We start from the raw sequence: 16,536 nt of genomic DNA on the forward strand, positions 1-16,536 counted from the left end.
TTAAAAGATGCTGGTTTGTCAATCTATGATACGACTTACCTTGCGTTTTGCGTAGAGTTTTCTCCAGATTTTTTGTGCAGGGGATTAATGCCTGCCGTATTGCCCTAGAATCCGCGTAAGATTAGTGATAATAAACGTAGAATGGCATTAATGCGATACGTATTTGGCTCTAAGAAGTATGAGATGGGAACGGTCGAAATAAAACAGTGCAGATTATTAAACAATAAACTTAATTACTCGTCAATATGAATCCGCACACAAAAATGTCCGCCTTTTTTTCAACATGAAATGGCGGTAAATACGTATTCCACGTATATCCATTCCTACTTTCTCGACAAATACACAGTCAAATTCCAATACCCGCATACATTTATAGTATCATTTCGGTTTTCGTCACGAAATCAATAATACGGTCTCCTTCTTCGCCATCAGCCAAAATGAAGTTTTGAAAACGAACACTACGCGCCACGGCGTAATAAACACAAGTTGCACACATATACGAGGAAGTTAGCGTAGACAATTTGCTGAAATGAAAAACATAATGTCGAAATGCAAGAGGTTCCTGACGTGTTTGCAATAATTCGACTTTGACTGCAATCAAATCATCATTATATATATTATATTTCAGCTTCGACAAATTAGTGAAAGCTGATGAGATTGAAGTTGGTTACGATAACCTAATGATGTATGTTCAGGAAAAATTGTCATTCCGCATTTTCAGGAGGGTCTGAAACTCAATAAACTGTTATAAAACAAAAACAATCTCACGTTCTAAAAACTCAACACATTCAGAGTCATTGCCAAGTTGCAAGCTGATGACTCTTTTTCAATCTTTCATTATATTATGTTAACGTTACTAACTTCAACGTAAAAACTGAAAAATGTCCACGAAATTCACTCGTAGATGTGTACATATATGTGATATGTATTGCCTGAAGTTCATTCTTGAAGTATGATGCTACACTTTTCGTTGCACTTGAACTGGTGAAGTAATAACAAATATTCGTGTTTCCGCATACACAATAATTATCGAACTCAAGTTACAAGACGGCACATCATTATGAATAGATTTGATAGTTTAAATGCACGTAATCCACGTAGGAAAATATCGTATTATAGGTACAGTGTGGCATATAATGAAGATACAAACAATTGTAGGTACCTTTTCTACTTTATTGTGTAGCTTCTGCAGGACATCCTCGCATCTCTGTAAAGTTTCGATCCTCAACCTGTATAACGAGGATATTCAATAGTTAATGTTTACCCAAACACATAAAAATGGATAATGATGCATGATTCATGGGTGTTGCGTCTGTTAATCAAACATCTCTTTTTAAGATTTCGACGTCACAGTACGAAGCACGGTACATTATCATTTCTTAGTATAACATGTATATCATTTCAATTGAACAGAATTGAATTCTGTTGAATCCTGAGAAACCATCCATACAGAAATTGTATAACTAAAAAATAAATGGTTTCAATAGTTACTGAGCCAAAACTCGTTAATTAATTTTCAAAACACGGCAAAGAAAAAAACCTGGATATGTCCAAAACATGGGATTATTACGTATGGTCTTCTTAGCCGAGCCATCATAAGGAATTGGCAATAGATCAATAGATTGGAAACACCCATCGCATAATTTTAGAGGTAAGGAAGAAAAGTTTATTTCACGGTTATTTGACAGCGTAATATTTAAGGTAACCCATGTACTCTAATTATATACTATAGACTCAAGAATTCACAAATTTAAATTCATCTTCGAAAATATGTATGAAATGTTGCTGAGACCTGATTTCCCTAGTAGTTTCTTTCGGCTTTACCAGTCCGCGGTACGATCAATATATCGCAAGTATAGAAATACAAACACGCGAGAGAGATAATTAAAGTCGTGATCAAAGCTCCAAGCACCGAACCCTACGTGACTTTTGTCTCGCATTAACGGTCCTTATTCTGGCAAAAATCATTGACCAGTTTAGCGTTTGAATAATAAGATGAAAGATCAATTAACTACGAACGCAGAAGACACACATCGTAACACTCCTTTCAATAGAGTAGTGCAGAAAACGTAATTTAAGACGTGGAAATCATTGCTTTAATTTCATATGAAAATGCAGCCTCTCGCGAAACACAAGTCAGAGGGTATTTTAAGAAGACCGTCAACAGAGCGCAGACGAACGGCTGTTCCCACAACGTCTTTGACAATATGTAAATCGTATAGATCAGCTGTTCGCACGCGAGTAGGACAGACACTCCCTCCCGGCTTGAAGCTGCTCACTCTGTTTCACATTGCCCTAATACAATCTGACCGAACCCAACCAAAACGGAACACACCTAGCACAACCTCGCTCTTACCCTTCTCATCGCTTTAAGCATCCCCCTATTCCGAACACTGTTATAACGGAGCAGGTAAAGAAAAACTGGCCGTCAACTGCACCTGCGCAAGAAAACTAATCGGACAAACTACAATAATTGTAATTGCTGAGAAGGCGGTGACTGCAGGAAGCAACTACAGTATAGCTGAAAAACCGCTCTTCCACGAATGTCTTACGTCTCAGGAACTTCGAATGATGAAATAGATGTTAGATATCGAGCCAATGTCAATTTCCATACTAGTAAATGAAACCACTGTGACAGAAGAAATGTGAGGGATGCTCAGTGGAATTATTCGAATGAAAGTAAGTATATTTTCACGAATGAGACGTAATATAAAACAAAAAATTACGATGGATGTATCAGAAATTTGTGATCGTCACCTATGGTTGAGACAAGGCAAGGTCAACTTCGCATGTTACTATGCGTATACACTGGTTGGATGTACATACGTAATTACGATAGTATGAGTGTATCAACTGGGTTTTGTGATAACCCACAACGTCAGGTGTGAAAATATTATAACTGTGCACAATAGATGCATAAGTACTGAAAACAGTGAAAGAAGATGCTACACACAGCCGGCAAAGTAATGTTACAGATACTGAAATAAAAAACAAAAAAAAAAAACAACGCAAAAGAAAATAGAAGAGAAAAAATAATAAATTTAAAACAATAAAGTAAAATACAAAGTTTACTTGAAAGTTGGAGCGGACGAAAAGTAACAAATACATATTGATCGCAGTCAGCCTCATACGTCAGTCTTGCCCAATAAACTGCAAGAAAGTATTTGCCTTTTGCACAATTTCCCGTATTAAGTACCTCTTTAATGGGATTCACTTCGATATAGTACCAAATTCCGTTATGCGAAGATTTAACCTCGCGATTGCATACATAGACTGTTGTAACGGCGTATGTATTTATTCGCATTGATTTAGCTTAGTCGTATATTTACTGACCAAACCAGGAGCGCATCGTGATGTAGATATAACGGGGATTTTCCCTATATAAACCCGATGACGAAAGAACGCCGGAAAACGGGATTTTATAATTCAAGAAGTCAGTCGACGGAATGATGACAAGAAGGACAAAGGGATATGATACATTCTTGTTCTCGATGCCACGTCTTGGATTCTCATTTTGTTGCTTTCTCTTAGTACCGGATGTCGCCACGATTGGCCAATCGTTGTACCGCGACCAATCTTCAGTCAGTTGCAGTTAATTTTGTCACTCATCACTCGTAATTGCATATAATGTAGGTATAGTGATAGGTATACTGGACCCCTTGATGACGAGGATGTGACGTACTTTCTTTTGCTGTTGGACAGGATCCCATGTAGACTTTGCATCTTCTGCAACTGGGCTTCCCTTGACTTATCCTTGACCTTCTGGAGCCTCTCAATCATCGCCTCCAAGAACGGAATGTATTTTTGCATCTCCGCAAACTTCTTGTCGTATGCGTCCATGATGACTTCGTTGTTTGGATTACCTAGGTCCACAATTAAATCGTTTATCGTTTCCATCTATAATCAATATTCTTGGACGTCTTCTTGCGACGTTATCTTCAAGGGAAGTGGGGATTGAATGTCCTAAGTATACTGTTCTTGCAGTACCAGTCCTATGCCAAATAGGCGCGATTAACACCACCGACTTTTCACATGCTCACTCTAGAACTTTGGTTGTTTTCAATTCTCTACGGCTATGAGTAATCCTTTTTCGAATCGCGACTCTTTGAAATAAGACAGGTCTACGAAGCGATAAAGGTGGCAGCAGGCGCCTTAACAATACTGCCGAGTATATGCTTAGTCAATTAACTGCAGCAATCAGTTAAATAGTCGAAATGGCTAGAGCAGGATGGTTTTTTGATGAGGGCTACTGGATCGTGCTTCATTATTCATGCCATTCTATAGTCATTATCTATACATACAAATGATTGAATTATCGAGTGACAATTTTGCAGGGTTGAATTCACAGTATGGATTTTGGCAAAGAAATTTTCAATTGGGTGAAAAGTACACGTATTTAAAGTAAAATATTAAGTAGGCGAAACATTGTTCAAAGTATACTGAACAAGCATTGCGTAGGTCCTGCTGCGGCGTTGTGTTAATTAATTTTTATATCTTTTCTAGTTTATATTAAGCATGCACATGCAGCCCTGTCACCTAGTAGATAGCAGGTGCGTTGTACAACCTTTCCAACCAACATGCAAAACTTATGTGCTAGAGGAGGGTTCATTTCATGAGGACTCGGTGAATGAGAAGGACTTGTTTCCTGGCGTATGAATATCTATATGCTTAATACAAATATGTATATATACTTTACAGCTCTAAATAATATGTATTACGAGATACAATATTTCAATTCTGTGGCTGCTCAAAGAGTGGAGTCCTGTTCTCTGTACTTCAACAAGTAGTTTGATTTTTTTTCTTTCATTCTTTGTATGGATTCAATTAGAATGAGCCACGTCAGTGAACAAAATTAGTCATGTACAAGTATGGTCTAAACTTTAATACACATAATCACTTTGAGTAACACAAAGCGAAACCGTTTCAAAAGATATTCATGGTATGTGGTACCGAGGCATATATGTGTATTGACCGTTATCTACGTGTTCCCGATGTTGCCGGAAGTGAAACACATACACGTACAGTGGGTTCTTGAATTCGCATAGGTTGATTCATATCAGAATGTATAATATTACATTTATCGTTTTCTGCATCGCATTACATCTAGCTGTTTATCTTTTTCTATCTACACAGTATCAATCTCGTCCGCGCAATATGTACACGGCAAACGCAGTTCGACCTCGTACGTTGGATGGGTGCAAAAAATGTGACTTGTTTCGAATTCAAAACATATTCGACAGTTTACCAAGTCTCTAACACGATGGTTTCCATCAACAACTATCTGATGATATGTCTATGGATCGACTAACTGGACAATTCACGGAAACTTTGAAGAACAAATTTAATTTTTTTATATAAGTAATAATATAAATTTCGAAACATTTGACAAACCACTGCTCTCAGATCCACCGCAGTGTCTTTCCTAATCTCGCAGACTATCAATGCGAATATACCATTTACCGCCGTTGATATATCATAAGGATCGCTTTAGTCACGTAACCGTTTGAAGCTTACATATAGTGCACTAGCTTTACGCATCACTAAATTAGAATTTTTTTAAAATAGATTAAGCAAAAAGTACTTCATATTTCCATTTTCATAACGTGAAAAACAGATCCGGTCGATCAGGCAATGATTGAAGCTAAGAAAAGCAAAGGCTGAGGGGATCACTATTTCACACGCGATCAGATAAAGAAAATACTTATAGTCCATACTGCAATTGTGTGATGTAACGCCACGCATTCCTGGACATCAGACATTTGTAAGGTAGACTGAATTAAAGTCAGGCGGATTGTTTGCTGATTCGTATCGTTGCTTTCAACGTTTCCCGAGGTTGTGCGCATGTATCGATACATCACGGAATAACGCATACGCAACCAAAAACAGACATTTTCAGTGCGTACGGAAATGAAGCACAAACAAGGAGCATTTAGCCTAGCGGTAATCTACTAGCAAGAGAAAATTACGCGAAGAAACTGGACATGTTGCGAATAACTTGATGATTGAAACAATTACATTTCGCCGGAACCTCACAAAATTAATTCGTAGCACCCAATGTCACTCTTGTACTTTTCAGTGTACACGCCGACTCCGAAATGTTTGGCGTTTAATATTTTGTATTTTCGGATTTTCTCAACGTTTTCATAATTCAATTGAGTTTAAAATGATCTATGTAGCGTTGTGCAATTCACATTGCCAGTTTGGATCCAGAGGTACTAATTTCTTATTTGAGTACCACTGTTTTAGCACACGCGAGTCACACTCACGCAAGAGGTCAATGAGCTCCACTGGACGTTAAAACTGCTCCATATACATATATGTACACACGTAGGAACGCACGTACGCACACACACACACACACACACACATGTGTGTATATGTACATTTGTGCATGTGCATACACAAGTTTTCCATCCAACTCACCGAGGTATACACATATTTATGCTCATTTTTTCATTTCTAATATCATCAGATAGCTTCGCATATATAATATATCCTGGCAGCCATTCACTAGTACGCTGCACTACTAGAGAGGTGTTATGTCAAAGAGAATGGCCCACGCCACGCCGTACAACCATAAGCAAGACAGCTCTATACCCGAGAAAAAAAAAACACTCCACTACACCATTTCTGTGCCTAAAATAATTTTTATAACGGTGAAGGGTCGGTATTATTTGCAGAGACCCATATAGATCGGTGTGTCTCTGGTTTATGGTATAATTATTGCATAGTACGCGTGTATCTATACCGGCACATGTATACGTACCAGATCACAATTATTTAACCTATCACAAGGGCAATCGACTCCTACGAGATCGCGTTATTTTCGAAGCACATTTTGACGAAAAACTTATGCGTTTGTTGGCTTCCGACGGATGTTAGGGCGACAAGCGTATTATGGTAGATGGCGGCTGAATCGTCGCCAACCGTTAGCCTCGGCGACAGTGCTCGGCGAGCAAGCGATATCTCTATACGCCACACGGTAGGTCTGGTTGAGTCCGGTTGATCACGGTTATGCGGATCCTAGGGTTGTAGGTGCGCGGCTACACTCCTTCTTGTATCGTCTGTCTCCCGCACTCAACGAAAGTAACCATGACAGCTCGACTCTGAGACTGGGGAGATCCGAAATGCGAAGAGGAAATCCACTCTTGATTTTGAGGCTTTGCCTATCCGAGACGGAGCTGGCGTGGATCGTACTTTGCAGAGTCTGGGCTCAGGCGCGCTCCAGGACTAGTTGAAGCAGGGTTTCCCCCTCCCTAAACGGGGTCGAGGCCTGTTTGAACAGTGTTGCCAACCCTTCGATTCTTAACTCATTTCCACTGATAATACGTTGTACTTTCCTATCGGCGTGACTCGGTTCGCAAACTCGCTACCCTCGTCGAAATTTATATTGTAATTACCCTCTGTGGTATTACGTCTGTGAGAAACGACAGTTCATGCGACAATTCGTTGAAACAAAACTTGGTCATTCCTGTCTCTCATGACAACCACCTTTGATTACTATGCATTCGAATGTTTTTTGTTTTTTAAACTGGAAGTGTGTAGAGTTACAATATGCCGTAGTATTATTAGATTTAACGCAGATTTTATGATTCGTATAACATTACTTAAAAGGAAAGGATACAGGGACCTTGTGAGAATTGATCACTCGGCTGACGACAATCATGACGCTTCTCTACTATTATTCGCTGATGATTCGAGATATGTTTGAACAAATGTTAGGTAGGAGTAGAAAAGAAAAAAACATATCAAATATGGTAACGTGTGGGGCCCGAGATGCCATTTTATCATTACAGAATGAACTACGCCTGAACAAACAATGACCGACACAATTTCTCCAGGCCCTGCAAGCCACGCATCTCTCTATGGACCACTTTATCCGCCATTACGCTTATCGTCTGAAAATGTAATCCGAAACCAAAAATAGTCGATTGAACGCAACAACATTGTTCAGAATCGATTGCACCACACGTTTTGAATACCAGAAAAAACTGCAGTAAAGCGCATGAATAGTTATAACTGAACTACGGATTATCCAAATGCGAAATAAATAACGCACGGTTAAAAACCAGTAAAGGATACTCTAGTCACGATCGTACTAATTGAATGCACTGCCGTATCCTAATTACGAAAGAGATTCTATAGACGCTGTAACATGAGCAAACGAAATATGGCTTTGTGAACTGTTACTTATACAAATGTCACAGTATGCATGAAACCGATATGCAACAATATACCTATATACGTATGTTATATACACATGTAGAGTTCCGCCACACTCTCTCAATGGTAGTATAGAATGCTCTAGAGTAAAGATAATTGGTTCGAGCTATGACATAACGCAAAACGGTAAAGAATGAGAAGTCTGTTGAAAATCATACTTTATGATGGAAAAGTTTCTAATCCGTGCTAACAAGTACAGAATAGCCGCTGAAAGTCCCTCTATCAAATAGAATAGTTATTCACACATTTTTGCGACAGGAAAAATTACTCTAAAGAATAAGTCTAAGGCAATTCATGTACCACGTAGTGTTTCTGTGGATGTGGCCTGGTCGTAAACGTTGCAACGATGCATGTACGTGGTTCAAATAATGAGACTAATTGAAGAGACACGAGGCTCGCAACAGAAATATCAATTTTCTATGTTTTGACCTGAAGCAATAATTCCCTCTTAAAAGTTCGAAGGAATGATACAATCGTCATATTTACCATAAATTTTAAGAGATCGAGGTACAGGTTGACGATACTGCGCGTAGCTAATTAATCACCACAGGTCACTTTCGAAATAACACTTTTGTCCTGGGATACGTGAACAACGATAAATTAATGATGGCTGACCGACTAAACTCGGATTTACGATGCAAAGATCGCAAGGGATGACGGAACCTCGGACAAATATGGAGGAGTGGCAGGGACGAAACTTCTGTATTCAATAGTACGAACACGACGCTATGGCCGCTCCTCCCTGCTTTCGTAAATGTCCGCGGTAGTCACTGTAGTACTAAACTAGGCTGATTCAGCCGAAGACTGCCCACCGTAACTGAAACGACGTGTAACATACGTTGAATAGGTAAATATACCGGGCCAGAATTTCCTCAAAGCAACGCTTGATTATCCAACTTGAGTTTTGATCGAGATTCTCTGTACGCCGTTGCACTGTCAATCTTGCCGCCGTGCATCCCTCACTCTTGTAACTGTTATCAACAAATCGCGCAGGGCTGAATAGATATATGGTCGACGACTCTATTCCCAATGTCCGACGAGCAACGACACTGCCCTTTTATCGCGTTTCCAACTTGTTTCCACCTGCACGTCTAAACCGACAAACATAAGTTAGTAATTATCATGGTTACCTCGAAACTTGATACTTTATGCTAGTTCGCCTCAACGCTGATAGAAAGGATGATAGGATACGTGGTGGGTTTTCGGTTGAACTTTATTGAGGGCAGGAGGATTGCTGTTCTCTGGATTCTCGTTAAAATACAAACACCAATTTCCTACGAAGGGCAGCCGCAGCTGGCAATGGCCGCCAGATAACAGCAACACGTCGAGAAAAATAATAGTCACCGTTACCACCTACCTATTCAAGTTACTTACCATTTATATCGCTTGTCATATTTGCTCTCGCTTGCGCTGCGGGCAAGCCGTTAAAAACTAGGACTTCAAATCCGATTCATCGTATGAACAAATGCTAATAATAATAATTATCTGTAGAACCGCGATTCCAGTTTGCAAGTGACGATACCAAGCTCAGAGAAGCCGAGAAACTGTACGATTCATGTGTTTCTTGTTGGGTTTCTAAGGAACCGAAGTCGGAAAATACGATCAACTGTTGTCGTCTTGTCGAGAACTGACGATGGTTAATCCGAACAGATATGTTGCAATCCAAATGTCAGAAACATGAAATGGTTAATGCTCCAAACTAATAACATGCGAACAAGTTGAATTATGTTTTATTTTCGCGTTATGATTCAATGTTTATCAGGAGCGACACTTGCCGCGACTCGCCTAGTTCCGCCATTTCACGAAGTGTGATCGTACGCCAGCCGCCCAGTGCCGCTACAGTGCGTGATTTTTTCTTCTGCACGAAACTGCGATCAAGTTCAGAACCCGATTCATTCCGGAACCGGCCGATGTATAGTGGGCGCCAGAAGCACTCGCACCTCAGTCAGTTTGAAATTGGAACTATATTTAATTAACACTACGTACATTGCTAAACATTTTTACTGACGCCTAATATTCTCTTATTTTATAGATTATATTTATAAATTAAATTTAAAATGTCTTAATAATACTGATGATATAGTTGACTATTTGATAAAACTTCAACCAAGGTGTATAAAATTCAATTCTATTGGTAAACATGTGATTAAACCATTGTTTGTACGTATTATACATAAAACTTGATTAACTTGAGCAACATTTCTCATATAGTGGGATTCGGATAAAGTATTTAGAATGAGAATAAGAAAAACGAATAATGCATGGAATAGTTAGGAGCATTAGTTTTTCGTATATTTATTCATAATAAGATTATAGATTTGACGTATTATGCTGGCTAATTTATATGATACTTGATATTCACAAAACAGTCATCTGATACATGCATTAATACATTTGTCTTACCTCGAAAATTCAACTGTACACGTACTGATTTAGGGAATAAATTCTTAGTGCACAAATATCTGAGCTGTATTCCCAAACTGAGTTTATATGTATCTGGACAAAATCAATATTCTAATATTTTTCCCACAATTAAATCATTCTATGACGTCGTATTGAAATTTCTCAGTAACCAAGCAATGAAAGTGGTAATTTTGTATAACCAGCTTTTCATTTTCTGGGCGAAGAGATGTGCACATGTTCAATTTGAGAGCATTTGAAGAACATTACACAAAGAATTTATTTCTGTATCATGTCCACCTACGAATTTCCAGTTTTCATGTAAACGGCTCGCAGCAATGCTAATCGAATAAAAAGCAGTAGCAAATCTGTTTTCTTTTAATATATTTAAAAACTGAATTGAGTCAAGAAAAGTCTGACTCTCAAGTTTGTCTGTTATTATTATTATTATTCCCCATACATTTTACTCTTCATCGTAACAAATTATTATAAATTAACATTGACTTAGTAATTGAAATTTTCACGTGGAGGTTAAGATTGCACGAAGTAGTAATGGTCATAAATTGTCGACAATGTTGCTACTGATGTTTAGTTACTTGTGCTTTCATCGATAAACACGCTGTCAATATTTAGCTAATTGTGAATTAGTACATTATACGTCACAATGATCTATCTCTAGATTTCTATTCGTGATAAATGTTACAGATAAGGTAAATATACATATGAGCATTTGGATGGGTCAGTTTAAATTATAAAAAAATTTCTTGAGCTTCAATCAAAAATAGGTTTAGAGTAGTACAATTAAAAAATCTTTCATACCCAAGTACTGACAATTAATACTCATAGCATGCTTTATTGTGTTTGAGAATTTTCCTGATCACTTCCAAGGCTTCAACTTTCTTAAGCTTCAATCCAAATCGATTGTAGCCATTGCTCTGTTTTGCTACAGATGCTGGCTTTTGTACAGATGGTAACGTTGTGAGTGCTCCAACTTTTCTAAGCTTGAAACCAAATCAATTAACGCCTTTGCTCTGCTCGGCTACGGGTGCTAGCTTTGATACAGACATTAGCATTGTGGCGTTAGTTTCAAGAGCTGAAGACGTATGAAAAAAAAAATCATATCGATTGATTTACAATTGTAAAGATATTTAATCATTAGAAGAAAATTATTTTCAATTTTTACGTTGGCATTCGATACTCACGTTGCAGAGTCCGAATAGAGGACACTATACTGAACTCGACGTACCACTTGACAAATCGTTGGTGACATCGACGTGAGATTTCATCTACGTGAACACGTTCTGATGGATTCGTGCAAAGCGGAGAACTTTTTTTGGGAAGAGATGTCCTAGTTCTGGAAGTTTCATAAAAAAACGTTCAACAATGGTGGTCAATTAAATCATTCAAAACGTCTAATTCTTTTGTAATTTGATGTATCAGTTAATTGTTTTTACTTAGAAGCACCTATCTGCCGGAGTCTGCTGAATCTGTTGACAGAAACCTAAAGGTTTTGAATGAAATCACTCAAAACGAAACTGACTCAAATCTCCTGCGTTGCTATCCACACCAATACTTCCTCTAGATTGTCGGGCCTTTTGGCTGACTTCAATCGTGTGCCTGGCAGGTGTTTACAGAGTGGGTACAGATTTTCTTGCTGGACTGACACTAATGGTAAGCTATGTGGTGGCAGCTTTCTGAGCTGGGCTAACAAAACAAAATTGACAAAGTTCCTTTTCATCTAGAATATAAATATACATCACAGGACTGCTCGTTGAAGCAGAAGGAAATGTTCTTAACCCGTAAACACCACACCAGTGCAAATTCGCACCACCTGAAATTTCTTTTGTTGTGATTCTGATTCTGAATTATTCTGATTTTGACGTAGTTTCAGTAAATTAATATAATTTTTTGCATTCGAGACTATTATCATTGGATTCCTGGGAAATTTTTACCCCAAGAAACATTGGTATCGAATGCTTCTCAACGATATATACGTGAGTTATAGTACTTTGAAAATGAACAATCCCAAATCAGACTAGTGTGGTTTGTATGTATCCTCAATCGAGGTGTGGTTACTACGGGTTAAATCAAAGGTTTAATTAATGAGGTACCTGATCTGGCATCAAAAAGTTGTAGTGGGGGAAGTCTTAGCAAACTCCGACAAAGCCTTCATTGTTTTTGGAGAGGTCCTGAGCGGCGACGGCGGTTACCAATTTCTTGCATATTGCAATCAGTCATAGGGGAGTTCCAGATTACGTTATCGGCAAGTTTTCTTATCCCCTGTGGATTTTGATTGTCTTAGACTCTCTGGCTGGGCAACGCTAGATCGTTCCACTTAAACCCGTATTGAGATTCTGATTTTATTCAGCTTTTCGCCTTTCCGTAACGAGGCCGGCGTTTTTACAGGCAATTTATAGACTCTGGAAGCTGGAATGGCCAGCCTCTTAAACGCTGACGTTCTGCCAGGACCCAGGATATGAAAAAGTCGCAGAGCCTCAGTATCTGAGTCGCCATCCAACATCCTCGGTGACATGGAAAGTTTTTTTTCTTGTATTTCGGGTTGAAATTCATGGCGAGATATTCACCGTTAACATCACCATAGAGACGACGTTTCGAAGGGACTTTTAAGCGCAGATTCCGTGGGTATCTAGTTGGGGTCTTATCTGTAATCAATCAGTCCGGCCAAGGGATTGTCACGATCCACCTCCATGGTAGCGGTCCTTGTTCCTGGATCATTCGGGCTTATGGAATCATTCGACTTGTCCAAAGACGCAGGTGACTCAACACTTGTAGGCAGCTTCCTCAGCGTCTTGAAGAGCCGCAAAGATTACTGAGGGTACGTCTCGAGTGAGCTAATTTTGAGTAGTAATTTTTTCCACGTTTCAAAAAAGGTGTGTGGCGTTGAGTTAATCAGCATCAGATTGCTCTGAAGGCGGCGCTGTGTCAATGGGGACAATGGTGAGTGACGAACTTTGCTCCTGCTTCTTTGAAAACGATTTCCTCAGCGTTTCATCCAATCTAGGATCTTCTTCTACAACAATAGTAATAATAACAATGTTATTTTCAAAAAGTTTACACTTTAGTACAATACATTACACCACTGGATACATCCTATTAGAGATCAGAGACCTGTATATAGGTGGAATTTTTGTACTCAATTTTAATTAATTACATTTCAAAGATAAAATTAATTTAATATTCACTTTTAATAATTAATAATTATAACGCATTTTTGTATTATATCATATTTTGTGTGTGATGAACATATATCTTTGTGTTTTAAACATTTTAGTTAATATTTTATGTTTACATGCAATATTCATTTTTTTAATTTATTTTTTGTAGTTTTGCTACTTACAGGGTTCGTACACTTTTTGGAATCTGAAATTCTCTGAATTTTCCGGGTATTACAGCCTGAAAACAGGATTTTTCCAATTAAATTTCATGAAATATGCCGCTGATTGATAATAATTTTTTACACATTAATACTAATGCCTTCAATATTATCTAGTAACTAACTTACTGTCTAACTATCAATTTACAAACAAAAGCCTGTGATTTTCCGTAATAAAAAACCGAAGCAATGTTTGGTATTAAGTGATATACATAGAATATATGAAGTGGTGGAACAAATATTCGAGTGCAATTTTTTTTTCTCAAGATCGATAGTACTTTGTTTAGGACCGAGTTTATTTCTTCAACACTCAAATTCCTTTAAGATTTTCGAAATTCCCCGATTTTTTCCTGGCGGAAAGAAATTCCCTAAGTTTTCCTGGTTTTCCCTGTGCGTACGAACCCTGACTTACATCTAATACTTTCAACTCACTAGGTAGTTTGTTGATATGAGAGATTATATTCAGGTAAAGATATAGCTTTGCCTCTAGTAATACTATCACTTTCAATGTATTTCAGGCTCAACATATTATATTTATTCATTAATATTTTATACAGTGAATATTTCTACCTGCGGAACGATGCGTGCATCTTATTAAATTAATCGGAGTTACAGCTCTCATTTCAGATTGAGTATCGTATCTCACCACGGCCATCCCAAACGGTGTTAAAACAAATAGTATTTGAAAATTGGGATGACTATGGAAAGATGCGATGTTCAACCCGAACATGAGCTGTAACTCGGGTTGCTTGAATTCGTTCCACAAATAGAGAAACTCACTGTAAGTAAATTATTTCTTATAATGTGACTTCATTATAGTTTATTGTCTTACAAACTTTGGCTTGGAGCTTAAAAATCATATTTATGGCATTATAGTAAAATTTCCCAAGGCTATAATGCCATAAGTAACAATACTACGAAATAATGAATAATAAGCCGAAATTAATTTAGAGTAATACATAATATTTTTTTAATCTTGCAAATACAAAGACAAAATATCTATCTTTATTAAATGTATTTTTTATATGTACCTTCCATTTCATGTTTTCATTAAGTTACACCTGAGGATTGTATGATGTTTGTTCTATTTCTTGACTCATTATCAATATTTGTGCTTCATTTGCAAATTATTTGTTAGACATTTGATTTATTCATTGAGTATCAACTAGGCAGGCTAGACAGACCTTCCCAAGAAGCATCGGATTATACCGACTCATTATCAATATGAATGTTAACATTTATGGGTAAAGTGTTTAGTCCATTTCCAAATGCTATATACAACATTTTCTCTTTATTCAACAATAATGTATTATAGCAAAAACAAGAGTTTACTATAGCTAGATTTTGGTTCATTGTTATTTCGGCATATTATAATATATTTTTTGATACATATATTACTGTATCATCTGCATGTGCAGATAAATTTTCAATTAATTCGAGTAGCTCATTCATGAAGATAATAAAGAACATAATAAAATAAAGAACAAAGTCCTAATATAGACCCTTGCAGGATACCAATAGTTACAAGATGTTGTTAAAAAAATATACTTGTACTGTCAAGCTTCGCTGATTGTGAGTACAAAGATTAATCAGTCAGTTTGAAATGTAATTGGAATAGTAAGTGCTTGAATATATAAAATATGGCTAAATTATTTACAGAATTCTCAAACATTTTTTGAAAATTTGTTTTTAGGTAGTAAATAACAAGAACATGATTTTATTTTTCTCCTCACTCGAATCGATTATCTTCATTTTAATTCTCTAAATATTCAATCGCTACAAGTGAGGTGCGAAGTGTAAACCTATTATAATGCTGAAATATTTATAGGTGCAGATAAGAAGGTCGAGAAAAATCTCCCCAAGTATTAACAGAATATCGTGGACGAAAATCTTATACCAAGTTGGATCCATTATACCGTAACTGGTGAAGAGTTCTTTGAACTTTGATTTATAAAGCGAAATAAATGATTTACGAGGTCGATCAAGATGTATTATGAACTTGAGTTAGAAACTTTGCTCGAACTCCGTAGTACGGTGTATAAAACTAGGTGAGAGTAGGTGAATCTTACCTTCAAACGGATGGATATCGTTGCTGAAACATGGAACTCGATTGGAAAATAACACACCGAAACGGCTTTTCAAATATCAGCTTTCTATAATCTCGGCTGTGGGGCCTGACTCTCTTTCGTGGCCCACAACCTTCTACTTTCGGTTATATATTACAGGGGATTGTTTCAGGAAACTACTGGTATATTTTCTTCGAAACACTTCACAATCAACGAACTCCGTCAACTGCAGGCGAATAATTTTGATCATTGAATGCAACTGGATGTCGATCGTCAAAACAACAAAAAAAACTTCTGGATACATGCTTGGACGCTAGAGATCCATTAGAAATCAGACCGTACCGGCAGGATTGCCAGTTAAATGGTACCGCAAGTCGTCAGAAGGAAGCGCACAGGTAGCCAAATGTAACCAGCCTCCAAGGCAAAGTACTCATTGAGTACCCCCACTACGAT

General features: G+C 37.6%; 1 protein-coding gene and 1 long non-coding RNA gene across 8 annotated transcripts in view; one reads left to right on the top strand and one right to left on the bottom strand.

Moving 5' to 3' along the window:
• The window catches only part of LOC124211802 (uncharacterized), a 28,056-nt gene extending 17,633 nt beyond the window's left edge, over positions 1–10,423 (bottom strand). For 3 of the 7 annotated variants that reach the window (XM_046611228.2, XM_046611232.2, XM_046611227.2), the window contains exons 1-3: positions 3,683–8,175; positions 1,163–1,229; positions 40–104 (exon numbers count right to left, since the gene is read on the bottom strand). In XM_046611228.2, coding sequence (XP_046467184.1) covers positions 40–104; positions 1,163–1,229; positions 3,683–3,897 — 347 coding nt within the window. In that variant the 5' untranslated portion in view covers positions 3,898–8,175. Of the gene's footprint in view, positions 1–39; positions 105–1,162; positions 1,230–3,682; positions 8,176–8,709 lie in introns of those variants that run through there. The other 4 variants (XM_069133983.1, XM_046611230.2, XM_046611231.2 and 1 more) reach the window with 4 other exon arrangements.
• LOC138190513 (uncharacterized) lies at positions 8,964–11,022 on the top strand. The gene is made up of 2 exons (XR_011176525.1): positions 8,964–9,070; positions 9,379–11,022. It is a non-coding gene; the product is annotated as an uncharacterized lncRNA (long non-coding RNA).
• Positions 11,023–16,536: the final 5,514 nt, after the last annotated feature.

Source organism: Neodiprion pinetum, chromosome 2 (genome assembly GCF_021155775.2).
Source record: "Neodiprion pinetum isolate iyNeoPine1 chromosome 2, iyNeoPine1.2, whole genome shotgun sequence".
Classification (NCBI taxonomy): domain Eukaryota; kingdom Metazoa; phylum Arthropoda; class Insecta; order Hymenoptera; family Diprionidae; genus Neodiprion; species Neodiprion pinetum.